The 16,888-nt window shown below is 39.2% G+C and overlaps 1 protein-coding gene across 1 annotated transcript in view; it reads left to right on the top strand.

The window, feature by feature from the left end:
- The window catches only part of PATJ (PATJ crumbs cell polarity complex component), a 371,645-nt gene that overhangs the window by 257,613 nt on the left and 97,144 nt on the right, over positions 1–16,888 (top strand). The window contains exon 30 of the mRNA XM_052636620.1: positions 8,771–8,863. Coding sequence (XP_052492580.1) covers positions 8,771–8,863 — 93 coding nt within the window. The remainder of the gene's footprint in view (positions 1–8,770; positions 8,864–16,888) is intronic.

Raw genomic sequence — 16,888 nt, 5'->3', positions numbered from 1 at the left:
AAATAATGTACATAGATTAATAAACAGAGCACCTGAAATACAAGTGCTCAGAACCATGAGATGCTATTCTTATGACCAACTTCATCCCACACTGTTCCCTTTGGGAATCTTTACTCCCTTCATAGTTAAGTAACACTCATGATTCATTTAAAAAGTAAAAATTTCCCCTTTTTCTTTATGTGACATCACTTGAGCATATAGAAAAAGAGAGACCCATTTCTAAATGGGTTTATCAATTAGGATTCTGTCACTTTTCCTTCCCTTGTTAGCACCATGTTTTATCATAATAATGTAGGACTGTAAACACCGCACTAAACTGTATTCTTTTTTAGGGCCAGGCTTATTGTCTCCCTGATCACTGAATCCTCAGTGCTTAGCATGTAGTACTTGCTTAATAAATGTTTGTAGAATAAGTGAATGGCGTTCCTACTGTATCCTTGATGCTTCATTTTAGTGTTGCATACTTACTTCTTACTGATTCAATTCATTCTGCCATTACTTGCCAAATACCTACTTTGTAGAACATAAAAGAATTAATTGCACAAGTCTCTAGACTCAAAGAACTTGCAGTCTAACATGGGAAATAACACATGTATGTTACTAAAATAAGGTGTCCTAAGAGATAAAGTTTTAGGAGGAGTTCACAGAAGATGAATACCAGAAGATGTTCTCCTGGTAGGAGAACAGATATATTGAATTTTAAAATATGAATATGGTTAGATAAGAATGTAGGAACAGCACAACCCAAAGCCCAGAAATAAGAAAAATCAGGGTGTGGAAAGGGGAGAATACAATAGGTATGTGAAAGGGAGTAATAGAGGATGGAATTGAAAAAATAAATTGAGGTCAAATGAGAGAGACTTGAATGTAAATCTCAGAAGGACTGGATGTTATGCATTAGGTATTTGGAGCTGTTGAAGGTGTTTTGAATAATGAAATAGTCTGACCAGGGCTCTACTCCAGATAGCTTAGTCTAATAGCAAAGTCAAAAGTGTTTTGACATTAGAAACCCAATTAGGAGGTTACTGCTATAGTGTCTCCTAAGAGTTATGAGGACTCGTGTATACTTGGGAGTCAAGATGTTTATTCCATTCCTCCACAAAGCAGGCAGAATCTTTTAGATTATCTTTATTGAAGAAAGAACCTTCATTTTCTTCTTGTTTCAGAAGTTGTGCTTTTTTGAATACCAAGTGAGATGAAACAGACTTCATAAAGAATGGAGAGGTTGATTACCCAGGGAGTCCTATTAGCATAATTTCCATTTAATCTTTTATTGTGTATTGCCTTTCTGGAATTCTGAATAGCCTTGAAAATATGGTCACAATTAGGGATAGGAGAAAGAAATTTAATTTGTCACATCAAGCAAACATGACTTTGCAGAAAGAAATATTGGTGAACTTAGGTGGTTGGCGATGAAACTAATAAATCATTTTGTGGGTTTTTTTGAAGGGAGTATTGGACTTATGAAATATGGGGATGACAAAATTTAAACTAACTTAAGTTTCATTTTGGGGAAAAAAGAGTTTTTAATTATATCAGAGAGGTATAGTTGCTGGGTTTATTATTAATTTTGCTTGCTGATAAGTCACTTCAGCCGTGTCTGACTCTGTGCGACCCCATAGACGACAGCCCACCAGGCTCCCCCGTCCCTGGGATTCTTCAGGCAAGAACACTGGAGTGGGTTGCCATTTCCTTCTCCAATGCATGAAAGTGAAAAGTGAAAGTGAAGTCACTCAGTCATGTCCGACTCTTAGCGATCCCACGGACTGTAGTCCACCAGGCTCCTCCACCCATGGGATTTTCCAGGCGAGAGTACTGGAGTGGGGTGCCATTGCCTTCTCCCATTAATTTTGCTTAGTAAAATCTTAAAAGGAAAACAGTTGTATATACTGATATGCTCCTTTGTCATGTTAAATAAGGAGAGGAGGAAAGAAACAACACTATGTCACCTTTATCTCATCAGAAGTGTTTTTCTAATCCATGGTAATATCCTTAACTAATTTAACTTTCATTGATAGTCTACTCTTAAATAAAATATAAATTCCTACTGTCAAGGTTCTCAGTGTCTAGTTGGTGAAAACTATAGACATTTAGTGGGTATGAAAAAAAGTAGTACAAAAAATATAACATTTATCATCACTTTATGTAGAAGATCTTGGAGGAACCCACTGGAGGAAGTTTAAAACTTTCAGAGGGTTTGGAAGAAACTTCTCAGTAGAGATTGAATAGCATTTATCAGTCCTTTTTTGGTGACTCTGGAGTGGGGGGTGGGGGAGGTGGTAAAGTCTATGTTAAATGTATGAACCATGAGCCTTGCCCTTTCCTTTCATTTATCTATAAAGCATAATTCACTATGGAATCTTCTGACCATAGTCTTCATGGGGAAAGGTTATTCTCTTTGAGCAGCCTTGGCTGAACAGGCAGCTTTGGACAGGTGGTCTGAAGATCAGCAACAGGGGAAGGGAACGCCCAGCCATCCAGAACAGCTGAATCATCTTGGGTGTTAGTGGGCTGCTATCCATCAACCAGATGGTCTTCAAACCACCGTGATGCGATTGTGCTTTGGAAATCATGCCTACTGACCTGTTTTCTCCTTTCTATCTCTGACTGACTCCTGTTTTTTAAGCTCCTAGTCAGCAGGGTAATTTATACATATGAGCCATTCTGTTCTCAGAACAGAACCCTCATTGTTTTGCTCTGTGCTTCATTTAAGCATGAAAACTCTTACGTAACCTTTGGCTCTCCTAGAAAAGTAAATACATTATTTGCTAACCTCTTTCGACTCCAACTTCCTTTTTACCTGTCTCTTCTCTCCATCTAGATTTTGACTTCAAATCCTCCTTTATGGAGCTATCTCAGACTAAACAAGTAACTAAAAACAAAAGAAGTGTTTTAGAAGAGACTCAAGGTACAGTTATAAAGAGCATCAACCTTGAGATGAGACAGAACCTAGGATGAATATAAAAATGAATTAGACTAAGGCAATGAATGAGGCACAGATGTTGGATTCAAGCATTTTTCCATCTCATTGGGGAGATCAATTCTTTACATACATAATTGTGATACAAATGAGATTATGGAAGTGACATAAGAGGCTCATGTAGACTGTTAGGTAAGCTGAGGGGAAGAAGAGACATCCTTCAGCTAAGAATAAGGAAAGGGTTTATGGAGTAAGGTGCATTTGAGACATAGCATTGTATGATAAATTCTGTGGATGTTAGATATAAAGGGTATTCTTTTTTTGTTTTTATTCAAATCTTAAAGGATATATAGACCATCTGTCTTACCCATATTTTCTTGAATTTTCAAAGCTGAAGCATCAAACTGCTGTTTTCTTTCCCTCTTTAGTATTCATTTTATAAAGACCAAGAAAATTTCATTTCTTATGCTTCCATGCTGAAAGAAATGTAAAGATTTCTCTGATTCTCTAAATAATACTTTCCTTTCCCTAAGGAGACATATATGTAATTAGATGAATGGCATCAGCTAACCACCAACTTGGTAAAAAAATCTCTTATCTGGGACAGAGGAGGTGGCCATTTGCAGGGTTACTTGAGAAGCCACCTGTGGATTTGTCTTACAATCCAATGCTATAGTTACAAGCATTGTTTCTATTACATCCTCCACTTGGATAGCATAGCCTCCCCAGGGCCCCTACAGGGCTTCCCACAGCTTACAGAACCAGATACTAAGTAACCAGGGCATTAAAAGTTTTTCTTCCTTTTAAAAGTATAATTTTTTTCTGTCTCTAGAACTTACCCACTGTCTAAAACACTGAAAAGCTATATATTTTCAAGCTTTGTTTCTTAACTTTGACATGTTTGTATTATATGGTAATTTCTTGATTATGCAAAATTCATGGAGAGATGTTCTATCTAATGAAATTTTCTGGGTAACAAACTCTAAAATACTTCTTGGTAATCTAATGACAGTGATATTTTTTAAGGTTGTGAATCCTGTCTTTCATAAGATTAGTTATCAACACGCATAAATAAAAAGAAAGAATAAGAAACAGGAGCATCATTTAATTTACTTAGGGCCTGAGGCATAGTTACCAACAATGTGGCCTTTGGTGGTAGTCTTACCTAGCTGTGAATCCTGGGTCTGCCTCTTACTGGCTAGGGTTCTTTAACAGATTATTTTAAATGTGTCACTTTTTCTTATTTGTGAATTGGGATCACAGTGGTACTCATTTATTTAGCCTTTTTATGATAACTACATGAAACAGGTCATAAACAAAGCCTGTCTCAACAAAAAGCTAAAAATAAAAATTAATAGCACGTAAGTCAGTTCAATTCAGTCACTCAGTCATATCCGACTCTTTGCGACCCCATGAATTGCAGCATGCCAGGCCTCCCTGTCCATCACCAACTCCCAAAGTCTACCCAAACCCATGTCAATTGAGTCGGCGATGCCATCCAGCCATCTCCTCCTCTGTCGTCCCCTTCTCCTCCTGCCCCCAATCCCTCCCAGTATCAGAGTCTTTTCCAATGAGTCAACTCTTCTCATGAGGTGGCCAAAGTATTGGAATTTCAACTTCAACATCAGTCCTTCCAATGAACACCCAGGACTAATCTCCTTTAGGATGGACTGGTTGAATCTCCTTGCAGTCCAAGGGACTCTCAAGAGTCTTCTCCAACACCACAGTTCAAAAGCATCAATTCTTCGGTGCTCAGCTTTCTTCACAGTCCAACTCTCACATCCATACATGACCAAGGAAAAACCATAGCCTTGACTAGACGGACCTTTGTTGGCAAAATAATGTCTCTGCTTTTCAATATGCTATCTAGGTTGGTCATAACTTTCCTTCCAAGGAATAAGCGTCTTTTAATTTCATGGCTACAATCACCATCTGCTGTGATTTTGGAGCCCCCCAAAATAAGGTCTGACACTGTTTCCACTGTTTCCCCATCTATTTCCCATGAAGTGATGGGACCAGATGCCATGATCTTTGTTTTCTGAATGTTGACCTTTAAGCCAACTTTTTTCACTCTCCTCCTTCACTTTCATTAAGAGACTTTTTAGTTCCTCTTCACTTTCTGCCATAAGGGTGGTGTCATCTACATATCTGAAGTTATTGGTATTTCTCCTGGCAATCTTGATTCCAGCTTGTGTTTCTTCCAGCCCAGCATTTCTCATGATGTACTCTGCTGCTGCTAAGTCACTTCTGTCGTGTCCGACTCTGTGCAACCCCATAGACGGCAGCCCACCAGGCTCCCCTGTCCCTGGGATTCTTCAGGCGAGAACACTGGAGTGGGTTGCCATTTCCTTCTCCAATGCATGAAAGTGAAAAGTGAAAGTGAATTCACTCAGTCATGTCCGACTCTTAGCGACCTCATGGACTGCAGCCTACCAGGCTCCTCCGTCCGTGGGATTTTCCCCGCAAGAGTACTGGAATGGGGTGCCATTGTCTTCTCTGCATGATGTACTCTGCATATAAGTTAAATAAACAGGGTGACAGTATACAGCCTTGAGGTACTCCTTTTCCTATTTGGAACCAATCTGTTGTTCCATGTCCAGTTCTAACTGTTGCTTCCTGACCTGCATACAGGTTTCTCAAGAGACAGGTCAGATGGTCTGGTATTCCAATCTTTTTCAGAATTTTCCACAGTTTATTGTGATCTACACAGTCAAAGGTTTTGGCATAGTCAATAAAGCAGAAATTGATGCTTTCTGGGACTCTCTTGCTTTTTATATGATTCACCAGATGTTGGCAATTTGATCTCTGGTTCCTCTGCCTTTTCTAAAACCAGCTTGAACATCTGCAAGTTCACAGTTCACGTATTGCTGAAGCCTGGCTTGGAGAATTTTGAGCATTACTTTACTAGCGTGTGAGATGAGTGCAATTGCGCGGTAGTTTGAGCATTCTTTGGCATTGCCTTTCTTTGGGATTGGAATGAAAACTGACCTTTTCCAGTCCTGTGGCCACTGCTGAGTTTTCCAGATTTGCTGGCATATTGAGTGCAGCAACTAGTGTTGTGCTAATAGACATTTTACAAGTTAGTGCATTACTCTTTATGACAACCTGATGGGATAGTATTTTTAACTTGATATTTTTATCTATACTTAAAAAAAAAAGTACAGTTGACACTTGAATAACATGAGGTGGGTCCACTTATGCAGATTTTCCCAATAATAAATACTGCAGTATTACCCAATTTGCGATTGTATGCCAAAGGACCACAGATACAGGGGGAAAACTATAAATTATACACAAATTTTCAACTGTGGGGAGGATCTGTGTTTCTAATCCTCACATTGTTCATGAATCTGCTCTACTCAGATTTAGAAAGTAACTTGCAGATAATCTTATAATTCTCATGGCAAAGTTGAGACTTGAGTTCAGATCTGGCCAATCCTAAAGCCCATGCTACTTACCTTGAATTTTTTTTTTTTTTTTTTTAGATATTTCTCATAACTCTCCTTTGTTGTTTTACAACAGACAATTGGTTCATTGTTGTTCAGTCACTGAGTTGTGTCTGACTCTTTATGACCTCATGAACTGCAGCATGCCAGGCTTTCTTGTCCTCCAATATCTCCCACAGTTTGTTCAAACTCATGTCCATTGAGTCAGTGATGCCATCCAACCATCTCATCCTCTGTCACCCTCTTCTTCTCTTGCCCTCAATCTTTCCCAGCATCAGGGTCTTTTCCAGTGAGTTGGCTCACCCCATCAGGTGGCCAAAGTATTGGAACTTCAGTTTCAGCATCAGTCCTTTCAATGAATATTCAGGGTTGACTTCTTTTAGGATTGGCGGTTTGATCTCCTGCAGTCCAAGGGACTCTCAAGAGTCTTCTCTAGCACCACAATTTGAAAGCATCAATTAATTATTTAATATATACTAATTCTTCTGTAATTAAACAGTGTAGAAATAAATAAGGCAAAATTCCCAATCCCTAATCCTACTCTCCAGAAGTATAGAATTTAAAAAATTTGTGCTATATGCTTTCAAGTATTTCCCCTGCATCTGTATGTATATGATGTGAAGAACTGACTCATTTGAAAAGATGCTCATGCTGGGAAAGATTGAAGGCGGGAGAAGGGATGACAGAGGATGAGATGGTTGGATGGCATCACCGATTCAATGGACATGAGTTTGAGTAAATTCTGGGAGTTGGTGATGGACAGGGAGGTGTGCTGCAGTCCATGGAGTTGCAAAGAGTTGAGCACGACTGAGTGACTGAACTTAACTGATATCTATATGCTGTATGGGGCTCTTTTCTGAAAAGATTGTGCTAATTTACACTTTCAATGGTGTGCAAAAATTCCTGTTTCCCTGCACCATTCTTAATACTGAATGTTCTCCATTTGCTTGTCCATTTGATAGATGAAAGAATGTCATATCTTTGCTTTAATTTGCATTTCTTAAATTATGATGTTGAATGTCTCAAAATCAAAACAATTTCTCTGTAAACTGCCCCACAGGAATTTGTAATAATCCCAGATGGTGGTGTTTTAAAATAAAAATCCATATAAATATAATGTAGATACTCCATTTATTATCCTTATTCTCCTCTATGTGCCCCCAGAAAGCAAAGCAAATAACTATAATATTTAATATATCATAATTCAATTGAGAAGATGCCTAATGGGCCTTGGAATTTTAATATGGCTTATTATTACCAGATGTCTCATTTACATTAAGTAAATATTTTTAGGAATTTTCGGAAAAGAATCATCAAGAAAGCAAGTACTGTATTCCAGCCCAGTATTTATCAAATGTTTTCATGTGCCAGGCAGGGTACTCAGTACCTAAGTTTTAGAGAGAAACAAGATAAATATAAGCTCTTATCAAATAGTTTAGCCTTGTGCAGAAGATAAGCAAATGTCTCTGAAAGTTTTGACTGGAGAGGACAGAGTAGCTAATTCAGACTGACTGAAGCAATAAATAAGTGTATTAGCTCTCCTTAAAAAGATTGCTAAGAGTAAAGCTGAGCTTCAGGTCTGGTCGGCCCGGTGCCCTGGTTTTGTCTTTAGAGAGCCAGTTCTTCCATCTTTGTCTTTGCTCCGTCATTCAGTCTAGTTTCCTTCTGGCTATGGGATGGCTGTCCATGGCTATTTGCATTTTATACTCTTGTTAGTTTGGGAGCCATGGGGACTCATTGTGGTTCTTTTAAGATCTAGGAAGGACCTTTTCAGAAGTCTCCAAGAAACCTCTCTTGATGCCTCGCTGACAAGAACTGGACCACATACCCATTCCTGGCAGAATCGTTGGCCAAGAGAATTGAGATTAGCCTTAAGACAACCAGGCCTACTCTGGGGGCAGAGTCATCACCCTTGTTCAGTCACTCAGTCACGTCTGACTCTTTGCGACCCTATAGACTGCAGCACTCCAGGGTCCCCTGTCCTTTACCATCTTCTACAGACTCAGACTCATCTCCATTGAGTCGGTGATCCAACCATCTCATCCTCTGTCATCCCTTTTTCCTCTTACCCTCAATCTTTCCCGGCATCAGGGTCTTTTGCAGTAGGTTGGCTCTCCCCATCAGGTGGCCAAAGTATTGGAGCTTCAGCTTCAGCATCAGTCCTTCCAGTGAGTATTCAGGGCAGAGAGTAGGGATCAGCTTTCTCTTAGGTATATCTCTGAGCGACAGATAGATACCTGAAAAAAAAAAAAGAAAGGCCTTCCACTGGAAAGGAAAAAGAGGAAACCATATCCACAATATCCACTCCAACAATAAAGCAAGCAACTCTGATAAAGTACAGTTTAGGTGACTGTGAGTGAAGAATGACATCTTTGCTACTTTTTTTTTTTTTAATGTCTCGTAGGATCAGAGCGGCTCTGAACTGGTTAGTGGTGAGGAAGACTCCAGTCTCGAAGTTGGTCTTAAACCATCTCCTGAAAGTGAAAGCTCCAAACTGGTAAGGATCCTGGTTATTTCATCCAGTGTTCCTTTGAGGGATGAATTGTTTATATTTTGGATTAGTTGTTGTATTTACTTCTCTTTGAATCTTGATCTCTGAGACAGCGGAAGCTATTCTGTATAGCAAATGGCCCATCCACATAGAGAATGACCTAAGGAACAGAGCGTCCTCCTGCTTTCTTGAATTGTGCTGTCTGGGACTAAAGAAGCAATCTCTTTTAAATCTTGTTTAAATTGGGTGTCTTTGGGCTAAGGTGGTGCTGAATTAGTTCTAGAGGCAAACAAATAGATACTAAAAGTATTCCTTTGTTTATAATAAGAGTTATTTAAACTTACCCAGGGGCTAGAGCATTAGGAGAGAGTCAGTTTTTGAGAACTCTCCCTCCTTCTGTGTGCTACCTAATATTTGATATCTTGTTATTTAATGCTTGCTGTATACCATGTGCTGTGCTGTGTTCTCCATTCATTTTCTGATCCTCATAGTGTAGGTGGCAATATTTTTCTTTTACACATGAGGAAAGCTTGCCTTGCTGTTGTTCAATCACTAAGTCATGTCCAACTCCTTGAGTCGCTATGGACTGTAGCCCGCCAGCCTTCTCTGTCCAAGAGATTTCCCTGGCAAGAATACTGGACTGGTTTCTGTTTCCTTCTCTAGAGGAGCTTCCCTGACTAAGGATTAAACGCATTTCTTCTGCCTTGGCAGGTGAGTTCCTTACCACTGAGCCACCTGGGAAGCTCAGACTTGCTTAAGGACATTAATTAACTTGCCAGAGGCCAGTCACTAGTCTGTCTGGAGATTGATCTCATTTGGTCTGACTCCCAGCCTTTGCTCATAATCTATCTTCCTGTTTTGCAACCTGGCACTTCCAAGGTTAGACTGCAAGTTCTCGAAAGACATGTGGGCTTTTCCCCACCTCTGTTTCAAAATCTCTTATGAATCTCAAAGAATTAATCACTTGGGAGGGTCACTGTGATTTTATGATAGCTAGAATTGTTCATTTTACTTAAAAGATTTTGAAAAATCATCCGTTTATCTTCTTTCAACTTTTAGAAAATATGTATCAGACTGGCTTGGGGTTCATGTCCTAGAAAATGAACTGATTCTTTCTGGAGGATGGAAAAGGACATTTAGGCAAAAGTGGAAATTATCAAGGTCTACTCTTACACAAATCCTACATGAGGCATCGGGAGCAACAGATTAGGACCATTGTTCTTGAGCAAGATGTTCCAGGGTTACACTATTCCCTTTCCAAACAATAAATTGCATCTTTGCACTGAAGGGGGATGAGGAACATTAGCAAATTTCAAACTCAAACTCCTTCTTTCATTTAAAAATACTATTAGCTTGTTCTTTTTGACATTGTTTTTCCATAGGTAGGTTAGGGAAACGTCTTTTAAAGAAATAGGATTTTGTAAGTGTGAACCCCTGATTTCATCCATGGAGAAGATGGTAAAAAGAGTGAGAATACTCCTTTGCTTGTTGGGAGAGGCTGAGAGTCCTACAGAGGCTCAGTTGTAGGCTGCAAACAAAAGCCATCTATCATCTACCCTGTTCCCAAGAAGGCAGCACAGGCAGAGGACATGAAAGGCTGGGGGTAATTTTTAGATATTGTTTCATGCTGCATTTTAACAGGAATAAAAGCTTTCCCAAACTCATTGACTGGTATTTATTTTTCCCTTTCCCCATGACCTCTTTTTAGTATTCTGTAATTTCTTTTTACCATTTCCAATAGAATATGCATGGTCTAGTCAATTGAGGAAAGATAGCCTGAATTTGAACAACTTCTATAGCATAAATATAAATGGCTTAGCATAAATTATTGCTTAAGACTGTGTTTAACTTGGGCTAGTTAGATCTCATCAAGTGTCAGTTTACTCATCTGAAGAATGGGAGTAATCAGGATGAGGAACAAATAGGCAGTAAAGTATGTTCAGTCCCTGGGTTGGGAAGATTCCCTGGAGAAGGAAATGGCAACCCACTCCAGTACTCTTGCCTTGAAAATCCCATGTACCAAGGAGCTTGGTGCAGGCTACTATCCATGGGGTTGCAAAGAGTCAGGCACGACTGAGCGACTTCACTTTCACTTCACTATGTTCCAGGCAATGGCGATATAAAAGTGAACAGAATGTACCAACATGCCTGCATTTGTGGAGACTTATTCATGAGTAGATGGGGGAAAGGGAGATAGATAATACATAAATTAGCAAATTAAATTATATCAAATTGTTGTTCTTGAGGATAGAAATTTTATCTGGCTCAACCTCACATATTCATTATTGTCTCATTATAAAGTACAATTGACTCTTGAAAAATGTGTTGGTTAGGGGTGCCAATCTTCTGCACAGTGGAAAATCTGTGTATAGCTTATAGTTATAAGGCCCACTGTGATTGGGGTTCCTTCAGATCTGTGGCTTAGTATTTACTTGAAAAAAAATCTGTATAAGTGGACCCACATGGTTCAAACCAATGTAGTTAAAGGGTCACCTGCATTAATAGCAGTTTCTCATCATTAGTCCATCATTTGGTTGTTTCTATTATCGATGGTGCGAGTGTCCCTGTACCGCCGCACCATTCTAGGATGGCTGCCGGATGCGCCTTGTCAGAAAACAGCATGTGATCGTTATGGGCCTTGACTCCTCTCACCTTAGTTTATGTCAGTTGGAAACAGTAAGATCTAACCCTCTAAAGGTTGCACTATTTGTTTCCTGTAGGAGCATATGTCTCATCAATCACTGCTGGCCTTTACAGGAGAAACCAGGAGAAAATCGCAGGCCTTGCTCTTAGGCAGCTTACCCTCGAGCATCAGTGAAGATAGGAGAATTTGTTATCTGGAAGATCAGACCAGGCAGAAGTGTATTAGAGAGAGGGAAAAAAATGTTACAGGGGTTCAAAAGAGGATGGAAAACCATCTCGTTCAGGGATTAGGGATGGTTTCTTAGACTCTTGGCCTTTAAGGTGAACCTTTACAGATAAGAAGGTGATTGACTGCTGAGGTTGAAGTGAACAGGAGAGGTTCACTAGGTGAATCAAACAGCGAGGGTGGTGGAGTTAAGAGTAAAGACTAGGCTTTTGTACAGTGGGCAATAGAAGCTGAATAATAGAATCACAGAACTATGACTTATACTATGGGTTATAGATTAATGTGTTCATTATTTCATGCTCAGTGTTCAATAAGTGTCTCATTAGCTACATAGATACACATATATACTAGGTGCCACCTGTGAGAAATTATACTCCAAAGGGCTATGAAATTGCTTCTCCGAGATTACCTGCTTTCAGAATTAGGACTAAGCCATGAGTCTCCATATGTTCCAGTGCTTATTCCTACCCTTCAGTTATGATTTGCTTCCATCCATATCTCTATAGTCCCCAGACTCACAGCCAAGGAGTTTATAATAACTTCAGTAGATATTTGATTTCTCTAAAATATATTTTAAAGGGAAAATAGCTTGTTTTTAGACCACCGATCAGATGATGGTTTGTGAAGCATAGATTCCAATTGTGAGAGACTGGAGGCAGGGTAGTGTCTGGAATCTATTTCAGAAGTCTAGGTGAGAGCCTGTTAAGACTATTTTTTAAGCCTTTTCAAAGGAACTTAAAAACAAAAAACAAAAAACAACCAACTATTTGTACAGAGCGTTGCAATTTGTAAAACAGTCTTTTTTATTGTTAGCTTAATTTTTTTAGTATCTAATTTTTCAAACAAGATACTAGTTTGTGATTTTATTCAATTTTATCCCCAAAATAGCCCAATGTAAGAAGTAGGGCAGGAGTTACTTTTCCCAGACTTACAGATGAGACCTTAAGCTGCTTAGTGAAAAATCACAAAACTAGAAATTAGAAGAGCTGGGCCTCATCCTGAAGGGTCTGTTTCTGTCTGGTATTTTGACATAGAAGAGCGTGAATCCCTAAAATAATTATTTTACTTTTTTGGGTATAAACCTATGTCTTTATCATGTTGGGGATATCTGTGTTAATATACTTTTGGGTGGGTAATATAACTAAGTTATTAAGAATGCAGATATTAGAGCCATTCTACTTATATTCAAATCCTGATTCTACCATTTACTAGCTATGTAACCGTAGGCAAATGGCTTTGCCTCTTCGTGCCTCAGTTTCTGTGTCTGTAAGATGGGAGAAAGAAAATAATGGTTATTGTGAGAGTAAGGAGTTAGTAACTATAAAGTACCATGAAGAACTATGCCAGAGTACATGGAATCACTGTCTAAGAGGGAGTTGTGTTAATGATGGTGACGATATTATGCTGATTAAAGCATTAAAGGTGAGTCAGATAAGGATTAGCTGTTCTACATGAAGCATTAGGTGTAACTTGGAAAACTGAAGTGAATTTTCAACCCCCAAAATGCAATTGCTGATAACAGACAGCATCTATTGAATGCTTGTGTGCCAGGCATTATTCTAAACTTGTTCACAAAAGAGTTCTGTGAAGTTAGTACCAGTATTATCCTCATTTAAAAGATGAGAAAACTGAGGCACTGCAGTGTTAAGTAAGTTGCCTAAAGAATCACCCAGTGAAGCTAGGATCCAGGCCTGTGCTCTCTGAGGCTGGAGCCAGCACTCTAAACCACTATGCAGGACTGCCCTCAGCGAGACTCAAATGGAACAAAACCGAGTCAAGGGACAGCAAGAGAGTAACACCGAGATCTGAACTTTGTTATTTTCATTTCCTTTTTGTCTAGATCTTGAACTCCAACACAGTTATGGCATAGAAATAGGTAGATTCTGAAAATTACCTTTCACATTGGTAGATGAAGTTATATAGACTTCCAACCCAATGTTGCATAAAATAAAGGAAACTAAGACTTTTCAAGAAGTTAACCTGTGCCAGACATTTTCTTACTGGTTATTGTATTTAACCCAGTGATGCACCTGTTATTAGCCCTACTCTGTGGAAAAGATACTGAGGGTAAGAGATGGCAAATTTTTTTCCTCAGGTCTCACAGTTGGAATAATATGGTTGGGACTCAAACCCAGTTCTCTTTGCCTCTAAACCCCATTTTCTTGTCACTTTATAGTTCTCATAACCTTCCTTGGAACATCAGAAATATCACTGTGTGATCTATTTGTTCAAACAATAAATATTAATGGACTTCTCCAATGAGTCATCTGTTCACATCAGATGACCAAAAGACTGGAGCTTCAGCTTCAGTCCTTCCAGTGGATATTCAGGGAGACTGATCACCTTGCTGCCCAAGGGACTTTGAGGAGTCTTCTCCAGCACCACAGTTCCAAGGCATCTATTCTTTGGTGTTCTACCTTTTTTATGGTCCAGCTCTCACAACTGTACATGACCACTGGGAAAACCATAGCCTTGACCATATGTACCTTTGTTGGCAAAGTAATGTCTCTGTTTTTCAACACATTGTCTAGGTTTGTCATAGCTTTCCTGCAATCATTTTCTAATTTCTTGGCTGAAGTCACTGTCTGCAGTGATTTTGGAGCCCAAGAAGAGGAAATCTGTCACTACTTCCACCTTTTCCCCTTCCATTTGCCATGCAGTAATGGGGCTGGATGCCATGATTTAGTTTAGTGTAGTTTTGTTTTTTTTTAGTATATAGTCTTAAGCCGGCTCTTTCACTCTCCTCCTTCGCCCTCATCAAGAGGCTATTTAGTTCCTCTTCACTTTCTGCCATTAGAAAGGTATCATCTGCATATCGGAGGTTGTTGATGTTTCTCCCACTTATCCTGATTCCAGCCTGTAACTCAGCCATCCTGTGTTTCTCATGATGTGCTTAGCGTATAGGTTAAATGAACAGGGTGACTGTGGACAGCCCTGTCATGCTCCTTTCTTGAACCAGTCAGTTGTTCCATACAGGGTTCTAACTGTTGCTACTTGATCCGCATGCGCGTTTCTCAGGAGACAGGTAAGATGGTCTGGTATTGCTGTCCCTCTAAGAGCTTTTCACAGTTTGTCATCATCCACACAGTCAAAAGCTTTAGTGCAGTCAGTGAAACAGAGATAGATGTTTTCCTGAAATTCCCTTGCTTTCTCTATAATCCAGCAAATATTGGCAATTTGATCTCTAGTTTCTCTTCCTTTTCTAAACCCAGCTTGGACATCTAGAAGTTCTTGGTTCCCGTGATGTTGAAGCCTAGCATGTAAGATTTTAAACATAACCTTCCTAGCATGGGAGATGAGTGCAATTGTTTGATGGTTAGCACATTCTTTGGATCTCTAATCATGTCTCATTCTATAGTTTTCTTCCTTGATATAAACCTAATTTACATTTTTTTTGTTCTTGTCTGGCTCCTTCTCCACGTTGTTACAGATACCAATAGCCAGTAAAATGATTTCAAAGTTACTTCCTTACAACAAAATAATAAAAAGACAACTCAATTGAAAGATAGGTAGGATCTAAATAGACAATTTTCCATACAAATGGCCGATAAGCACATAAAAAGATGGTCAACCTCATTAACCATTAGAGAAATGCACATCAAAAACCACAATTAGATACCACTTCCTACCTGCTAGGAGACAATAAATAAACACATAGATAATACAAGTGCTGACAAGGATTTGGAGAAGTTGGAACCCTCCTATATTGCTTGTAGAGATGTAAAATGACACAGCCAGTTTGGAAAATGGTTTGCAGTTCCTCAAAATATTAAACAGAATTACCATGTGACCGAGCATTTTTACTCCTAAGTATGTACCTAAGAGAAATGAAAATATATAACACAAAAACCTTGTACACAAATGTTTACAGCAGTATTATTAATAGCAGCCTCAAAATGGACACAACCCAAATGTCCACTGGCTGTAAGCGTGCATGCCAAGTCACTGCAGTCATGTCCAACTCTTTGCAGCCCTGTGGACTGTAGCCCACCAGGTTCCTCTGTCCATGGCATTTCTCCAGGCAAGAATACTGGAGTGGGTTGTCGTACCCTCCTCCAGGGGATCTTCCCGACCCAGGTATCGAACACAGACTCTTACATCTCCTGCATCGGCAGGCAGGGTCTTTACCACTAGTTCCACTTGGGAAGGCCTGTTATACTCACACAATGGATTCTGTTATTTAACAGTGAAAGATAAAGAGGTACTGATACATAATGCTACAATAATAAAAATCTATAGAGACAGAAAGTGAATTAGTGGTTGCCTATGTCTGAAGGATGGGTAATGATCCTAATGGGTACAGGGATTCTTTCAGAGATTATGAAATGCTCTAAACTTTGATTGTGATGACACTTGTACAATTCTGAATGGTAAAACCATTGTATTGTACACTGTAGATGGATAAATTTTATGATATTTTAATTATGTCTCATTAAAGATGTTTTTAAAATTACAGGAGGAAGAAGAAAGGGGGAGACAGAAGATAGACGTTCCACAAACTAAAATCAAATCAGAAATTAAAAAAAAAATTATTTATTGGGCTGCTCCAGGTCTTAGTTGCAGCATGCAGGATCTTTGGTTTTTATTGTGGCATTTAGGGTGTATTTAGTTGTGGCATGTGGGATCTTCATTGCAACATGCAAACTCTTAATTGTGGCATGTGGGATCTAGTTCCCTGACCAGACTGAACCCAGGCCACCTGCATTGGGAGCTTGGAGTTTTAGCCACTGGACCACCAGAGAAGTCCTTCAAATCAGAAATATTATTCTAAGCAAGCTCTAGACTGGAAATTCTGTGATTCTGTTAAATAACTGTAATATGATCCCATGCAAGGAGCTTTTCATGTATAATCTCACCACCTTTTGGAACTTTTTGCAAGTGTTTAATAATCTGCACCCTAACAGAAGAAGCTTGACTTCTTTGTCCATCAGAATTGAAGCCTGAGTTTATTTTCATACATTCTTGTGTTTGGCCCATTGCTGCACTCTGTGCTGGTTCCTGGGAAGATACTACCGAAGGTAAACAGATGCAGTCTCTCTTCTTGTGATGCTTACCGTCTTCTTAGGACAGTGACATCATGTAATGTTACAAATAGATTGAAATCTAAACGTTGATCAAAGCCAAGAGCAAGAGGTGTTTCGTGCTAAGAGAGCATATTATAG

Source organism: Budorcas taxicolor, chromosome 3 (assembly GCF_023091745.1).
Source record: "Budorcas taxicolor isolate Tak-1 chromosome 3, Takin1.1, whole genome shotgun sequence".
Taxonomy (NCBI): domain Eukaryota; kingdom Metazoa; phylum Chordata; class Mammalia; order Artiodactyla; family Bovidae; genus Budorcas; species Budorcas taxicolor.
Note: the sequence above shows the minus strand (reverse complement) of the source record. Positions and strands in the feature narration are given on the sequence as shown.